The sequence below is a fragment of the Gavia stellata genome, chromosome 28 (assembly GCF_030936135.1).
Source record: "Gavia stellata isolate bGavSte3 chromosome 28, bGavSte3.hap2, whole genome shotgun sequence".
Classification (NCBI taxonomy): Eukaryota; Metazoa; Chordata; class Aves; order Gaviiformes; family Gaviidae; genus Gavia; species Gavia stellata.
Genome location: NC_082621.1, coordinates 6,196,894 through 6,215,081, shown reverse-complemented (window position 1 = coordinate 6,215,081; position 18,188 = coordinate 6,196,894). Strand labels below are relative to the sequence as shown.

General features: G+C 44.8%; 1 protein-coding gene across 1 annotated transcript in view; it reads left to right on the top strand.

Moving 5' to 3' along the window:
* Positions 1-1,422: 1,422 nt before the first annotated feature.
* The window catches only part of WNT3 (Wnt family member 3), a 49,199-nt gene continuing 32,433 nt past the window's right edge, over positions 1,423-18,188 (top strand). The window contains exon 1 of the mRNA XM_059830622.1: positions 1,423-1,502. Within this exon, the coding sequence (XP_059686605.1) occupies positions 1,423-1,502 (80 nt within the window). The remainder of the gene's footprint in view (positions 1,503-18,188) is intronic.

Below are 18,188 nucleotides of genomic sequence, written 5' to 3'. Positions count from 1 at the left end.
AACTGGAAATCAAGAAAGACAGAGGCATGAGGCAGGTGCATCCCAGTAATTAGATAGCAACAAGGAATGCGTTTGTACCTAGAGCCTTAATATCAGAAGAAGGTCTATAACTTTCAAAATCATAAGATGCATTGGGCTGCCCAAGATAGGACCTTGGACCTCTGTTACAGCCATTGCTCTGCAATAAATTAATTTGCTGGCTACTCCTAAAACACCTAATCTCCAGGTGGTTATGAACTGGGCAGCTCCACCACAGGCAATTGAGCTGTGATTGTTGAGTATGTTTTGTGAGCAAAAGCACCTTTTTTGACTTCTGCCATTTCTTTATCCCATTCTGTTGAGTCGTCCCCTAGATCTGCTACTCTGACACAACAGCTCTTGTAAAAACAGCATCTCTATGCAGTAACAAGGAGTTTCAAGGAAAATCTTTGTTGGGTCTATCTGCAACATACAACCTGTATAGAGAAGTGATAATACTTTTGATTTTGTGTGTGTGTTTTTTTGATAATACTTTTATAATATTTTGGTAATATTTTGATAATATTTTCATCTTTTGGCATCCGGAGATGCACTTCAGCAGAAATTCATTAGTGGGACATCTTCCCGTCTGCCTGCTCCACTCTCGCCATGAATGGCATTCTTTTCTCAATAGAAAACCAGGCTGCCACTGCATTCCCCACCTCCATCCATCCCACCCACATGCTTCGAAAAACCTGGGCAGTGCAGGTTTCATTTAAAGTTTATAACCTGTTTTGCCCACGTGGCTCACATCAACACTTTCAGAGGGTTATTCTGCCTCTTCAGTGCTCCCATTAGGTCTGTCTCCTGCAAGGGTTAATGTTCACCTCCCTCTCCATCTAAAGAATAAGTTGTCTATCTCACCCCCACCGTGAGATTAAGCGCAATCAGAGTCACCCTTCATCCTTACCTTGCAAAGTCTTGGCGTGCTAAGCCAGAAGCAGGGTCTGTGCATCCTGGGTTTCTAAGTGAAATTAAAAAAAAAATTTAAAAAAAAAAAAAAAAAACCACCAAAAATCTCACTGCCCCAGTAAAGTCTCTTGCAAAGAGGGTTTGTCCGTGGAAGCGAGGGCTAGGAACAAAGTTGTGGGGTGGAGGGGGAGGAGAGCATGATTGACAGCCCTGAGCTGAGACTCATCCCTTACCTTGGGCCATGCGGTCTGATTGGCTGCCTGCTGACATCCCCAAGCCCTGCACTTTTTAATAGACGCTTTTGGATGATCTACAGGGAAAAGGCTTGGAGAGGTGTGTTTCTGACAAGCCAGAAAGTCATCCGCACTACAAGGGACTTTGTTTAACTCTTTTTTTTTTTTTTTTCTGGAAGGAGGGGGATTCTTCATTTTTCGCTCTTAATGTTTTTCTGAAAACTTCGCTGAGATTTTCCCCTTGCACCAGCCTGGACTAATGGATTACCACCTGCTTGGACTAATTTTATCTTTTCTCTTCAATGGCACAAAGGTCTTAGCCGGTTACCCAATTTGGTGGTAAGATTTCTTCCCCCCTTCCCTCTTTCTGTGATTGATTAATGAATTAATTAATTATTAGCTATGGGATTTGTGTGTATGTGTTCCTTCCTTTTCACCCTTCGCCTTGCTGAGCTGGCCGCAACTGCATGTTTGATTCTTAACATAATTTCTTCAGATTTGACCAGTAATTAATGAAAAGTTTGGAGGTTATTTTTAAAGGGCAATGTCTAGGTTTCATTTTGCGCAAATGGAGTCTTCCCCACCACTCTTAATTTCTCCATTTCCGTCACTGTAGCAGTAGGCATTTGTTTTAGATGTAAAAGGATGTGGCTTTATTTTCTTGTGCAATAGGAAATTTGTCTGTTGCATGACTATGTAGCAGGTATTTTCTTCCTGTCCATTAAACTGTGATCGATTCTTTAAAAAAAAAAATTAATTCTATTTTCTTTTTGGCTCCTGCAGTTTTTGGACTTCTTTCTCTTCTTTTGTTGTATTCTGTCATGTGAATTTAGTCCGGCAAATAAGCTGAGAACGCAAATGGCACCTGAGAAAATATTCACTAGCAAAATTCCTCAAAGATGGATTTTGTTCTTTTTAATTATGGAAATGTCACTTATTTCCTTGCACCAACAATAAAAATAATTTTAAAAAGAATTGGTAATATCTTATAATGTGGCTGATGGAAACCTGAGTTACTTATTTTAAAAATAAAAATAACAGTATATGAATAACTATGTTAACAAAATGTAACTGGAAGAACTATAGAACAAAAAATACAGAATAAAACATTTCAGGTCATTTAAACACAACAGACAGTGAATTGCATAACAGAATATTTCAGTTAATTTCTCTCTTTATCGTGTAGGATTTCTCATTGGAATATATCATCTTGTTAAGTTTCCGTATGTGTCAGGTAGGGGCTGTAAGCCTAATGATCTGTAGGGAAAAGAGGGAGATGTTGGAATCTGGTGCTACTGAGATTCTTGGGTTATTTTCGCCTTTCCAGAAAAGTCTTTTTTTTTTTTTTTTTTTATTACTGAATTAGATCCTTTCAGTGCCAACATGGAGATGGCAAGAAGTAGATGGGAGTGAACTTGGAAATGGACTGCCATGTCTGGGAATATTTAGAAATCAGAAAGGAAAAGACGAAATTTTTTTAATAATCTGCTTATTACCGTGGACTTTGAGAATGAAAATGTGCAGTTCCGGTAGAGGAAGACTAAGAATACAATAAGTCCACGCTCAGGAAGCGTTTAAAAGCTACGCAGGTTCATGAAATGGCTAAATCACAGCATGTTTTCATGAAGAATTAAATTATTTCCTCGCCCTGAGCGTGGCTGCCTAACTCCAGAATCTAAGCCTGGGGCAGGGGAGCCTACTGAAATATAGACAGCATCACTTTGATTCCTTACATCCTTTTTCTGCTTCATCTGGGGACCAGCGGGTCTGAACGGGGATGCGCAGTGGGTTGTAGAACAGGTCAAAATTGCATGGCTGGATGTAAAGGCAGGAATCTGCATGGGGCAATGGTACCTTGCCGTGACATCAGCTCTCCCAGGGTCTCAGCAACTCCTGACCTGCCTCAGGCTTTGATATAAATCGGGATTTAATGCCTGAATCAAGGAAAGTTTTGACTCTCAGCACGAGGAACCTAAATCTTCTTGACAAAAAGGTCTGTGTTTTTTCCCCGTGAAGAAAAATGTCCCCATGAGCAAAATATCTCTCCCTATTTTCAGGAGAAGACACTGCAGACAGGTGTCTGCCCCATGTCCTTGCTTTCTCCAAAACCCCTACAAGTTCACCCAAAATGAACAATGCAGAGGACATGTAAGACAGAAACACCAGGGGCATGGCAAGCAGCATCCATGGGAAAGGAGGGAGTCAAACAAGCAATCCGCAGAATTTCATTCCATAGATCCACATCTTGCATATTTTTTGGAGATTGTGGCAATACTGAAGTGCCAGAGAGTCTCTGCTACGCTGAAGGATGTGATGAGATGCCCCACAGAGGGTTGAGTGGCTCTCAAAAATGGCACAGGGTTTTAGAGGTTTCTTGGAGGCTGAGGGAGCAGAAGGGCAGAAATACATGGGCCAGGGCTCCCTGACTCCTCAGGCTGAGACAATGCTTCTCACAGCTCACAAAATTCAATATCTCCTTCAGTCCCACTGAAGGCTTTGAATATCTGCTCTGTGGAGCTGACATCTTATATACAGTGTGCTCTAGCATGATGTGAGATATACTCTTAAAAAAAGTATCCTTTTCCAGTTGTCTTCCTGATCCTCCGATCTTTAGGCAGGCACAGAGCAGACTTCGGGGCATGAGTCCCACTTGCAGGGTTCAACATGCTCCAAAACGGTGGGAGGGAAGTAAAGATGGGGCACAGCATCAGCCCAGTCCCCTGTGCTGGGCTCCTGCACCCCTCCTGGCCAGGCTGGACCAGAGATCATCAGTGCTTCCTTATCCTCAGCTAAACCCATCTCTGCTAAATACAAGACCTTCAGGAAGACTGTTCATCTTGTGGGACCCCAAGACTGCTGACAGATAGTGCCCAGTCCTGCTGGTGTGACCTTTCTGGGTATTCTACTGTATAGGGAATATTTTGGCAGCAAATCAAAACAGATAATTTCTGCTTTGGGGCATAAATGGGAAAAACGTTTATTCCTGTAGTGGGGACAAAGTGTCTGAATGTGCCCAAGGACAAAAAGTGCAATGAGAACAGGGTCTTGGCACCTTGTAAATGGGTTTAGGGATGGCTGGAATAATCCGGCTGCTCCACAGTGCAGTCAGACAATGCCGGCAAGCACGACATCGATGACAGTGCGGTGGAAGGGATAAAAGCAAAAAGATGAAGCTGCTGAGGGTTTGCACTGAGTTGTATTCTTATTGAGGGGCCAGGGAAGGATGCTGGCCTTCTGGTTATATTATCTAGAGATAACATAACTCAGCAGCAACCCTCCAGCTTGCATGCCCTCATGTTGGACAGTGGATCCTGTCCTTGACCTCATTGGTGAAACGCTATACGCAAGGCAGTGAGGCTCAAGCCATCAGCTCTTGGCACGGGGAGCAGTCTGGACAGATGGCATGCAAAGGGAAGGACTTTGTGGTGCAAATACAGATCCACGGTGTCCAGGCTCGCTGGTGGCCGCGGGAAGGTGGAGCACCTGGGCTGCAAAGCTAACAGCGGGGTTTGCAGTCCAGCCTGTTTGACTGCTAGCAACTCCCTGACATCGTCCTGTCCCCGACCAACTAGCATTTTTCCAGGCAATCCCTGAGCAAAATCCAGGGGTAGCACAGACTGTAGATGTAACCTTCAGCGAGCAGGGGTGGTATTGTGCAATAGGTCCAACACTTCTTCACATATTTCCATCCTATTACAGCACTGAAAAGGAACAAATGGGGCACAGATGGGAAAAGGTCCTCTAAATGCTGCCTGTGAGAGTGCTGACAAGAGGAGCTGAAGCCAACAAAAGCTTCCTCAGACGTGTGTGCAACACTTACGCTGTCTAGGTTACTGCTGCTAAAAGAGAGGCAGAGAAGGAAGAGGGAGAGATGTGGTGAGGCCATGGAAACCAGGACTGCTGTTCTTCCTGACCCTTCCAGGGATGGAAGCAAAGTGGGCAGCAGGACTGTGGCTGGCACCCCAGCCCTGCAGGCAGCAGTCATGGGTCATGCCAACAGCCTTTTTAGGTGCCAGCAGAAGGGATGGTGGTGACACCAATCACACCTGCAGTCATTTTTTTAATCCCAAATACCCTAATGACAGCATCGATAACAGAGCATGTCTGAGTCATTGAGGTTGGGGGGGATCAAGGTATGAAAGACTGGTCAACACGGCATATAGACAGACTGATGGATGGGCCCAGAGCTTTCTAGTAATGTCCTGAGAGAATTTAGATGAAAATCTAGCCCATGGCCAGAGCTGTGTCAGTGCAGGCCAACAGAGATATTGTGGCCCAGGAAACAACTAGAAACTGCTCCCAGGATCCTAATACATGTGCACGGGCTGAAGAAGACAATCAGGGAGACAACTCCACCCATGAACTGAGAAGAAACACCAAATGCTCCTCTCTTCCATCAGCATCATTCACCAAAAGGTCTTGAAAACCTTTGGTGTGTCACTAGCCTGGAGAAAGGAGGCAGATTTGGAGTAATTGGTGTAAACAGAGAGTAAAAAATTCAGCCCCACTTCTCTCATCATTTCTCAAGACATAGTATTAATAAGTCACTACCGTTAACTGTGACTCTCAGCAACTGCATCTTCCCATCCAGCATTCATTGGCCTCTAAGCAGATGACTTGGCAACTGGAAGAATGGCTTTGTCCATCATACATTATTAAATTTTATTTCTATCCCTCAGAAATGTTTTCAAGGGGAAGCTGAAGGCTTTGGCAGGTGGCTGAGGATCCCAGTGGCCTTGGGCCCCTATGAAGAGGCAAATAGAAACTTAAAAACGTGTTCTCACTGGTCTCACAGTAGCTTCCTCATTAGGAAAAAACTGTACATGAAAACCATTTGCATGTAGGTGTAGTCTGAGGTGACATGTACCTTGTCTTCTTTAGCTTTCAGTATCTCACCTTCCTGGAATGAATGGGAGACTTCATTCTCTTGACAGTCTTGGTTTTTTCATTCTCTGAAGGTTCAAAACATTTATATGCTGTAGCCTGTGTTTTGTTATAGGCAAGTGGCCCTTAAAGCTTTATTCAAAAGGAATAAAACTGCAGTGCACCATCAGACTATGAGAGTGGATTTCCTGATGCAAATCCAGCTGCTGTAGCACTACAAAGGAAGAAAAAGACCTCACGTATAATTTTCCTACAGCTTAAAATGCAGCCAGTTCTGGGGGAAAATGACTAAGATAATGACGGAGTTTGTCAGTGACAGCTGACGGCACTTACTGTGCAAGCCCAGAGGTGCTGCCCTGGCTCCTGGTCTGGCACATGAAGCCAAAGCATCTCCACCAGCAGCCTGCGCGGGCACGTGAAGCTCTGAACTGGAAGCGCTGACACATAAACCACACGTCGCCTTCTGCTGACGCTGCTGGAGGGGTGTTAACACCCGCCGGCAGCTGGTGGGTAGTGCCGCAGACTGCTGCCCCTAGATGTGTCAAAGCTTGTCTGCCAGAGCTGTAGGTGAAGCTACCTGGGGATTGCAGTGAGGCCAGAGGTAATGAGGAGAGATGTTGGGGTGACACGTGGCTGCTCATGAAAACAGCTGTCAATAACTAAATGGCCGCAAGTATTCAGGATCTTGTAGCTTTAAAGGTCATCTTCAGCATTTTCCGCAGCCAGGCATGGCCCATGGGAGTCCAGATCACCACCCTGCCAAATGGGATGGTTAGTCCATGCCATGAAAGTAAGATATTTCATTGATCAAGCTGAAATTCAGATTCATTCCTGTCCTATACAGCAAACACACATGGACAGCCCTAATCATTGCCAGAGAGAAGCTTCTGAGGATGTACAGCCTTGTGAACCTCAACGTACTCCAGGTCTTGGCAGAGCGCTACCATGGCCAGGTAGCATCTCTTGTTGGTTTTCTCTCTCCCCTACATGGCACAGTGCAGCACAGCAGAGTCCTGAGTTTGGTAACTGCTTCAAAAAGCTACTAGAATAGAACAGTAAAGAGCAATAAGAAATGTACACATTTCCCTAAATATCAAGAAGCCTCATTCCTTTGAAAACTAACCACTCATGTCTCCTGGAGTGTCCCAGCCCCAGGGATCCACTCTGTCCTGCAGGACAAACACAAGCCTGGAGCCAGATGAACATAAGGAGAAGGGCTCTGACTCACATAAGGACCTAAAACTGTTTCTGCCCTTAAGCCAGAAATCTATGTTACCATTCTTGTAACTAAATTGAGAAGTAAATTTAAGTGGTGACAAAGAGCTTTTAAGAGGCTGTTTAATTGCAAGCCGATTGCTTTTCATTTGAATCCTTCATTAAAAGCAGCATTTGACAAAGCGAAGCACCTGCCTAAGGGACCCCATGCAAGAGCACTGGAGATTCAGGGGGAACTTCTGGCCACCCGGTACTCTTAGCTCAGGGCTGGATGCGGGGCGCTGAGGATGCTGGAGGCCACCAACGAGCAAATTCACATAGCAGCCATTCTACATGCTGACTTGCTTCCCCAGCTATATGTCAACATTCACTTTGATGTGGTCAGGTAGACACTTCACACCCCACTGACAGTTATATGTATGCAGGCGGGGAACCGGTGACGGTGGTTACGAGCAGGAATATGAACTGTTGTGCTCATCCCAAACAAAATGAAGTGCGTGCTGGGCTACACTGAGAAGAGGAGTCTGGGCAGCAGATTGAGGGGACCTGTCATCCTCTGCTTGGCATTTGGGGCACTTGTATTACTGTGTTGAGAAATGCCCCCCTGCCCCCAGCTCAAGAGGGATGTACAGAAACTGGAGAGCAGACAGTGGATGCTTCCAAGGTGGTAAGGATCTGGGGCACATTGCTCACTGGGAAGGGTGGTGAGACCTGGGCTCATTTAGTCTGGCCAAGAGGAGTCTGAGGACTGTTCAATAGCAGCCTACATCTTCTTGAAGTCTCTTACAAATATGATAGAGCCAATCTTTTCTCCGCAGTGCCAGACGATATAGCAAAGGGCAGTTGCCACAAGGTGGGACTTCAAAGGTTCACGCTTGCATGAGGAGACCCTCCTTGCTCCAGGGTGGTGTGGCCTGGAGCCAGGTGCCTGTGGAGGTGAGGAGGATCCCTCCTTGGACATTTGCAGGACTCAACTGCACAAAGCCCTGGCCACCCTGGGCTGGTGCTGGGAGCGTCTTACTCCAAGCAGGTGCTTGGACTAGAGACCTCCAGAGATTCTCTCAGCTGACATTTTTGTGACTGTGATACACCCTTTGACGAGGCCAACAGCAGTGTTACAAAAGATGCAAAGTGTTAGACAGGTCCTGGATTACTCAATCCCCAGCATATGTCTAACAGGCAGTGGGACTTCATTGGAACCCTGAACACAACTAAGCAACATTCATCCATGTGACAGCCCAAGGCTTACGATGGCAACATATGGCCCAACACACACGAGCCAAGGAGAAACCTGATGGTCACTCGTGTCACCCTTGCTATATGCTACACATCTTCTCTGCCCAGTTATGAGGCGTCGCCACTCAGCTAGGTCATGACAGGTCTTCAGCTAATGCTTTCTCACTGCATTGATCTTGGCTCTGTTGCTCTCCAGCTCCTGCATTGCAGTCACTGCTCTACTGGGTGTGTGAGCCATGGAGAGATGCAAGAAAGCCTTCAGCCCTTCCTGCCTCCCTGTAGGCCCAGTACAGACCTGGGCAGTTTGAACCCTCAGAGCACATGACTCTAAAGTCACTAAATCACTTCTGATGTTTAAATTACACTTTCATAACTGGCTGACACTCTGAGGGCACTTGATTTCCACTGCTGTCCTGGAGGCCCAGTGAACACAGCCCACATACCACCAGGGCTGGTAACCAGGAGGTGGAAGGTTATCTTCCACCTGACATTGGTGATAGGGCCTCAGTGATGCTCATCAGGCCTTTCCATTGCCAAGTCAAACAGTCCAACCTAAACCAGTGGCTGGATTTTGTATGGAAAGGCAGGAAAATATCCAAGTAGCAAGTTTCAAAGAACTAAAAAGTAAACCTTAAATATGAAATGATAAAGATTAAAGAATTGTGCTGTGTATTGAAAAGATGCAGATATAATGCACAGCACTTTCAATTATCTCTGTCATGTATTCAACTGAAAAATGTCTTCGTCTGATGTGTGCTACAAATCTCAATTTCTAAGGCTCACCAGCAGATAGGCCAGCCATCCAGAAATACACCTCATCTACTGTTCAGAGACAGAAGCTGTTGGTCCATCTGCTGACAGAAATCTCAATGTGAAGAAGAGTGCAATACCCCTCTTAGATCATGAGAACCAAGCCATCTTAATCAATGTATACATAACATATAAAAATCATAGTCAGTTGGGTTAGCAATGGTATTTGTTTAGATATGTCTCACTGCTAACGCTCTCTTAGCCTTGTAGATCTGATTTGCATGACTTGTGTTGAGCCAAAGCAGTATCTATGGCAATTTGGCTCAACTTGAGCCTGTTTTGAAATTTTTGCCAGGCCTGAGTGAAACATCCTAGGCACGTCTAGTAGGAGTCTTAGCAGCTGCTAGTTGCTGTCTTCCCACTGACCGGTGTTTGGCTGATTTTAATATGTGACGGCATATCAAATATGGAACATTTCTGAGCATTAAAATTGAAAGAATTCTGGATTCAGAGTCCAGCCATTCAGTGATGTGAATACACCCAAAGTCCTTGATGAAAGTCAAGGCCTTTGTGCATCCAAGAAATACTTCTGACTAGCTATTATCATTTGTACAACATTATGAAGCTCATACCAAAGGCTTTTTGAAGATAGATTCATGGATTTTATTTGTGTCCATATGGATAGGATCGTGTCTCAGGAGATACAGTCAAACCTGGAAATAAAAATAGAGTAGGCTGGCATTCTTCTTTATTTAAGCACACTCTTACTCTGTTTCCTAAAGGCAATGGCTCTAAATGGAGCTTGTAGTGGAAATCGTGCCCAGCCTGGCACAGCTCTAAATGGTTGTAAAGTACTTCTCAAAATAATGATCTATGCCAAGAGAATTGCAATGGGATTTCTCTCCCAGAAAGGTAGGATCTTACTGTACACAAATCACCAAAGTACAGTCTTCTGCTGATGGAAAGACACTACCTCTCTACAAGGTAGACCTCCAGAAAGTCTGTCTCAGGTCTGATCTTGAAAAGGATGAAATCACCTGGTCTCCCTCCTCTGTTGGTAGATGGAGCCACCCAATGACTGCAGACTAGACACCTATTTTCCACTGGCTGTTGTTGGGATGAGACAAATCTCCCGCTCCTGCATATGTCCATAATCTCATACTTCAGTTCCCAATACCACTCAGTGGATCAATCAGTGATTTTCCTAAAGGGTCTGGAATGGGAAGGATTTGTCAGAAACTTGGCTGCATAATTTACATATCCCATATATAGACAGTTATAGCTCATGTTCCTTAAATTACTCAAAGTTTAATTTTAGCATTTTGTTGGTAGATGCAATCTTATTTTTGCTGACCTGATCTGAGGTTCATTTTGTATCTACAAATGGAAGTGTTTTAATATTACTTAAGTTTGGAGGTAATACTATAGCTATACTGAATGTAATGAAAATCTTCTGATATAGGGTGGTATCAGGCAATACTATTTAAGGGCATTTAGTGGAAGTTTAGCGTAAGACCATATCAGGAGTGTGACATGGTGAAAACCACATCTCAGGACCAACCATGGGGCACAGGCTGAGAAATATTAGTGCTTTTTTAACCCTGTCTGTGCATTGACTGTATGTGAATTTACAGCTTTTCCTATGATAATACCTGGAAAGAAAGCTTAGGACTAGGATTATCTTGAGAGTCCCCACCTCTTCTAGTTCAGGAGCACTGTGTTTCTTACTATTTACTCTGACTAGGAGTGTAGCCAGGACTCCTTAAAAATTCCAGACTAACCCCAAAACAGAAAGTATTTGCAAACCACTGGGTAAGACAGTGGTCCTTTACAAATGTATCTCGTCTCCCTTGTCTAACACATTACCCTAGCTAGAGGATGCCCGTTTCCAGACCATACATCCAGCCAGCATATTTAGTAGACAGACAGGCTAGTGCCGATGCAGATGAGTCAAGAAGACCTCCACCGTCACCTAAGAAAGAAACTGTGAGCCATCCTTAGCTGAAAGGGCTTCTACTGCACAGGCTTGAAAAATGGAATATTTACCCTGGAAGAACAAAAATGTTGACCACCAGGACTGTTAGTGTAGTTGCTTTGCCATCTTTGAAAACATGAAAGAACTATGCTTTGATAAGCAAATTGGCTATGATAAAGGAGCCAAACCCTTTCTAATTCCGTTTCTAAAGATAGGATTCCTGATTTGCTAATTTGCTAATTTGTCTTTTTCACAATTCTCTGAACCTGTCTGGTTTTAATTAATCTTACAAATCTAATCAAGTCTAACTGGCACCTTTCCCAGTACTTGCACCTTTCATTGTTAAATGAGAAACACTTTCCCTCAGCCACTCTAGCATCGCATTGGCTCAGACACTCGCAATCTTCCTCCACCTTTCCAGCAAATAGGCCCTCCAAATTTAAAACAGAAGGGGTTAGTGTTAGCTGATAAACCTTTGATTTTCTTATTCTGATCCCATTTCTATATCTCATAGTCAGCCAGTTTTCCTGCAGTTACTTTCTAGCAATTGTGAAGAATTCTAAGTAAGAAATTTGCAGCGATCCTTGACAACTGTCGCAGGGGCCTTTCACAGCTCCAGTGGAGTCCTAACAAGTGCCACTCAACTCCTTACTCCTTATTCCTCTCTTCCCACTGGAGATATCTGCAGTGCAGGTATCTTACCTAGTTGCCTTACTGACAATAGCATATTTGCAGCATGGGTTTTACTTGCAGATGTCTAAAATGAGAGGAGTGCCTATTTTGCTCCTTGAACTATGGTGGCCAACTAGGACAACGGTCTCAGCTGAAATGTCTGCAGTCCGTCAGATGACTCCCATCATCTGCATGTACAATACAGCTGGGTCCAGACTTATCTGCAAACCTCACAAAATTATTTCTTTTTCAGCCTCCAGCCCAGATTTCAGCCAACAGCACAGATATCCTATGTCGCAGCCAGGCAATTCCCTCATCACTGATCTGTTTCTCACTTGATTTCCTAATATGTGCTTCCCATGACTGTTGATGCTTTCAATAGTTATGTTTTTCTTTTCATTGTTGCAAAAAAATTTAATTTGTCTTTTTAAATTCTGACTGATCATTGCATTGTATCTGCTCTGGCCTCATTATCTTCTGTAACAACCAAATCACCTTTAATAAGTTTTTAATGAAGCCCATCTGATTTCTGTTTGACAAGCAGTTTATCTAGTACACTGAGTTATGGTTATCTGTATATTTTCACTTTTCATTTCAGTTTGCTCATTTTTCCTGTAAATCTCCTAAAAATAAGATCTCCAGAAACTAAGATCTACTTTGTGACTTTTGTGGGGCATGGTCTGTTACTTCTGTTTGGTTAAGTGAGAAAGCTGAGTCTGGAAACTGAAATATGCCCTTAAAAAAAGGGACCCTTTGCCTCAAACTAAGGCAACAGTGGTTGCCTTGGCAATGTTCAGGATCACAGTTTTGGAGACTTAAGTTCTACCAAAACCCCTGAAGGAGTCTCAGCCCATGTCTGCTGGGGCCATGTCTGCAGACTTCATGTCTTATCGTGAACAGTGGTCTCATACCTTGGGGCAACCCTTATTCAACCTTTGATCAGATAAACAAGAGCTTGCACAAAGGCATTACAAGGAGGATTAGAAAGAGCCAGACAACAGGGAGACACACTGGGGATAGCACTATCATCTACATGGTAAATGGTCTAGTTCTTGAAATTCTTGAAAAATCAGTCTTTTATACCCAGAGGCCAAAGATGAGTGTCCCCAGATGTTCAGAAATTATGCTGCTCCATTTAGCTCTGCTTTCTGTAAGTGCAGCTGTTTCCGGAGCAGAGGCAGACATGCATTGCCATGATGGTGTCTCCTACCACACTGCTAGTACTAGTGCTACTCTACTAACCTGCACTGCCATAACTACTCTTGTTTAGCCCAATCCTGGCTCAATACAGCATCTGTGATCTTAATGGTCTACGAGTCTTGCGTATTTGGTGTCCAACCCTGCCTGAGTTTTAGGTGTGCTTCTCTCTCATTCCATTCAGCCCAGCAGCCCTGTAACCCAGCATCCAGAAAGCTGGACTGTGGACTTGGTGACAGCTGGTGAGGCTTATCCATGGATTAGGTTTTGGTGAAGAAAACACCTGAGTTCTACTTGGAGCCTTGAGAGCTTGGCTATTAGATGTGTGTTGGCTTTGCTGCATGAGTAGAAACCGTACATAAACTGGAAAAACAGCTTTCTGATGTGGTTTTGAATATTGTGAATTCAAGGCTTGCTGGTAGCCCATGAGAAATGAAAAATTGGGTATAAAAAATCTCCACAGAGTCCTGGAATTACTTACATTAAAAAATCTTTTCTGTAGGAAAGGATGTAGTTGTTCAAATAACATTTGCTTTGGAGTTGTGTTTTTAGCCTCTATTTCTTTACCAGGCTCCAGGGTATCACTAGTGAATTTTCAGTGAGGGATATTTCCCGTGACTCCAAATCAGATTATTTGTTAAAAAATACGGAAAAGGTAATTTTTTTACATTGGTAAGGAGTTGGCAGCAGAGTTTTTCAAGGACACACATTGTCCAACCTATTGAGAAGGATTGCAGTAGGGGAACAGTGACGTGATGAAGTTTGCAAGTGTAACACATTGCTCAGAATGGTCCAACATAAAGGTGACCACAGAAGACAGGAATGGATAACACTCAATGGATAATAAAAAGGCAGATTAATTGCAAAAACCTGTGAAGTAATGCAAATTGGGAAAAGGATCCCCAATCTGCACAACACTGATATAGGTTAGACTTTTATTATAACCACCTTGGAAATGGACTTTATTATGAACAGTTCTTTGCAGTTGATAGTTCAGTGCTCAGTAATCAACATGTAGAATTGTACAACATCTACAAGTTTTGCACCTTGCTGCTCGCTCCCTTGCCCAGATTTTTGGGAACACGTTGGTTGACAGGGGATAGAAAAGGTCTGTTAGAGGCTGTTGCTGGATTTGTTCTCAAAACAAAAAATATCAGCATGTCATTATCTCAGTCCAAGGCTCATGCATCCTGAGGTCTGTTTGCAATCTGATCATTGATTTCCCAAAAATGTTATATAAAATGAGAAAAACACACAATGAGACAAGCCAACAGCAACAAGGAAACAGAAGTGTCGAATGGCTTCAGAGGAGGAAACAATACTTAACTTAGATCTGCGGCTTGCAGAGAGGCAATTACAAGTGAATCCAGTATGGACCTTGCAGATGATGAATGATGACAAGAGTGTGCCTAGGAAAATATGTTTATTTCTCAGGATATAAGCACCTGTTGTGGGTTAACCCAGGTAGGCAGCTAAGCACCACACAGCCGCTCACTCCCTGCCAGCAGGGTGGGGAGAGAATTGGAAGGGTAAAAGTACAAAAAATCATGGTTTGAGATAAAGATAGTTTAATAGATAAAGCAAAAGCTGCACGCACAAGCAAAGCAAACAGAGGAATTCATTCAATACTTCCCATCAGCAGGCAGGTGTTTAGCAGGGCTAAAAGCAGTGCTCCATCACGTGTAACATGATGACACAGGAAGACAAATGCCATAACTCCAAACATCCCCACTTCCTCCTTCTACACCCATTTTTTTGGTTAGTTGTTAATTTATTGTACAGTGGGGCCTCTTCAGCATGACTCACCTCCCCTGGTGGTGGTCCAAAATTTCTGCCTTCTGGCCAGTCTATGATCACTTCCAAGATTCTTGGGTCATCAGGGTTTCCCGTTCAAGCCCATTGCGCAATCAGTGCAATCCACTTACTCCACGTAGCATCAGTTGCATGATGCATAGAGGGGACCCTCCCTTTGAACGTCCAGGCCAGCACAGGCAATCAAGGTGCCAAGAAGAACTGTGCTTCAGTGCCAACTACTTCTGAAGTCGCTCAATGTGCGACTAATGTGCTGCTAATACCTCTTTTTCATTTGGAGGGTGTAAAGCACATTTCTCACATCTTGCCCTGCCTGGACTGTCTCAAGGGCTACCACACGAACTGTCTCCTGTTTAATTTGTTCAAAGGATTGTTGCTGCTCCCCTATGAAATTACTGGCCCTTGTGTTTAAAATGAATTAGGAGAAGTGTGTAATTAGATTGTGGAACTTGTTCCCAGGAAGCACTTTGGAACCTACATATACCATGGGGTGAGAAGTGGCTTGGAGAAAATTACTGAGAATCACTCCACTGGTAGTCCTTAAGCATGATAGTCTAGAGCTCAGCTTCAACTCAGGAAATCCCACAACCCGTTACTACTGGAACCCCCATATACTGGGCAAAGCTATCTTTTACCCTTGCCTTGTTTCTCATGGTGTTTCCCTACATAGCTGAGATTACTTGTGAAGGAGGCAGAACACTGGCTACATTGACCTTTGGAGCAGTCCCAGTGCATCCGATGGTTCAATATTTTCTGCAATATTCAGGGCAGTTTGTGTCTCACAACTTTCTAGAGGACAGTACCCCTCCTCTCTGAGTGCTGCTTTGCTCTCTGTGGAAAGAGGATGGCAGAGGCATAATTTTTCACCACAATAAACCACCAGGACTAATTCTAGATCTGGTTTCCAGAAGATTCAGTTTGGCTTTTCTCTGTTGTATCTGACATAAAACACTTCAAGATCCAGTTCATCCAGATGAGACAGAACTAGGTGCCTTAGTCTCAGCTATACTGCCCAGGATGGACAAAGCCAAGGTCAGTGCAAGACTGTGGCACCCACTGTCTCCTCCTAGGCCAGGGTATGTTCTTTTTGGGGTAACCTCAGGCTATTTATAGGAGCAGAATCACCCCTGTTATCTTCAATCCTGGTCTCAGGGCACAGTGAAGGGCTCTCCAAAAAGAGGCAGCCCAGGCATCCATCTTAGATCACAACCCAAATTATGGGACAGCTGGGTGGATGCAGCAATTCTGATCCACGGTGCTCAACTGGATGTTCCCATAATATCTGGGCAGACAATTTTCAATGCCAAAGTTGGCGGCTCACAGTGGGTGATTTCCAGACAGTTGGCATTAACCACTTATTGAGCCTCTCCAAAGCGACACCCCAAACTGGAGGCATGTGAAGAGGGCTTGGCTGACCGATGGGGGATGACCAGCATCCCTGCTGGCCTGGGTGGAGAGGGCTCTTTTCCTTCCCTCCATTTCTGCAGTGCCCCATTCTAGACTGAGTGTCTCATCACCTCTTCCTCCCTTGTAGGAAATATTTCCCTCCATCAGCGCCAGCCTTGTGGAAGGAGGCAGGAAAGGAAGGCGAATCCCTTTGCTGGGAATGTCTCTCAGGCAGGACTGGCAGTGGGAGGGTTGGTGACGGGGCAGCAGCACTGACAAATGAGGTGGCCTTGGTCGCAGGAGGTGCGTATGCAAATCTACAGCCCTGCCAGGACTCGCCAATTTGGAGCGAGCAAGTCTCCAAACAAATTTCAGTCTCTCTCTCTCTCTCTCTTTAGAGGAAAGGTTTTGCAGTGCTGAAAGTCTTGCTGTGTTTATTGCAGTCACAGCCTGGAAGCCTCCATTTGCATATTCAAATCATATGCATTTATGCAAATTCATGGCGAATAATATTATCACCGTCCCTGCAGAATAGATTCTCTCCCATGGCAAATCACTTGATTGTGTTTTCTAAACTGAGAGTGACATTGCTTTGACCAGGCATTACCGAACATAACATTTATATCTGATACACAAAATAAAGGAGCCCAGTTCCTGGACACACACCCTTGTCAGCAACTTTATTCATGCTGCATTCGTTAGGAAGAGAAGCAGACTCCAGCTCCCAAGCCCTGCCCTGCCCCCCCCATCCTTCCAGCATTTGCTGGCAAATAAGTCAGAGCCGAACCGTGTGTGCGATGCCAAGACAAAGGGGTGGAGGCAGATGCCAAATCACTTTCAAGCCCATGACAGAGCCCTGAGTCACCCAAACTGGAGCAGCTCTCCCAGAATGGGCTCATCTTACAAAAGTGCTGTTGCTGCAGCAACACTAATCCACACGCCAGTGGGCAGAGAGATAATGTAAGGGATGCAACAGCAGATTCGTTTGCTCAACGCCATGCTCAGACAAGGGGAAATTATAGTAATCTAGAGGGATCTGCTGTTTTGAAGCCCTTTGTTGTGGGGACTCCTCAGGCAAAGGGCTTCTGACATTAGAGGGAACCAGTCTTGGTGCAGGCAAACAGCTCCGGTCTGACCCCGCTCTCTGCTCTCTGGCTGAGCAATCCCACAAACCGAGCGAGAGGGGGATTTGACAAAGCTCCCTTCACTGTCTGGGCTGGGAGAAGGACTTCTCCACAAGGCCATTTGAGGCCCTAAGGTCTCAGTTGGACCATGCATCATGCCCAATCTGGTCTGAGGAGCTTGCAGGTCCTGTCCCTGAGTCCTCCCTAGCAATCGCTCCTGTCACCAGCAGGCTCCAAGGCCATCAGTGCTGCAGCAATGACCCCTCTCTGCACAACCGCCCTGTCCTGCTCTGCTCTGGGGACTGCCTTGCACCAGCGCGGCAGTAAGGAAGGTGCTTCTAGGGCCAGGCAGACAGTGTGGTCACCATCACCAAAGCCTGGTAAGTGGGGTAATATGAAAAACATATGTAAATGTGAACATTGTCTGATTGGGATGGTTGAGGAAAAACCTCAGGACGTTAAGCAAGATTTGGGGTTGCCTAGTTGTGCCTCTTGCTGCCCGCTCACTCACCCCATGGTCAAGCAGTTGGTGAAAGCCAATTGTCCCACCAGTAGGACTGGAATTGGCCTTTGCCAGGGCTCAGACGTGCCCAGCTCAGAAAGCAGAATTAGGTCTGGGGAGGAAGCAGCAGTCATCCAACAATAAGGAAAACGGACATCAAGAACAGAGAGTGGCTGGTGATGGGTCAGTGTGGAAGCACTGAGCATCATGGATGTGGAGGTCAGGATCATGCAGAGAGACTGGCTTCAAGGGAGTGAAGGCAATATGGACAC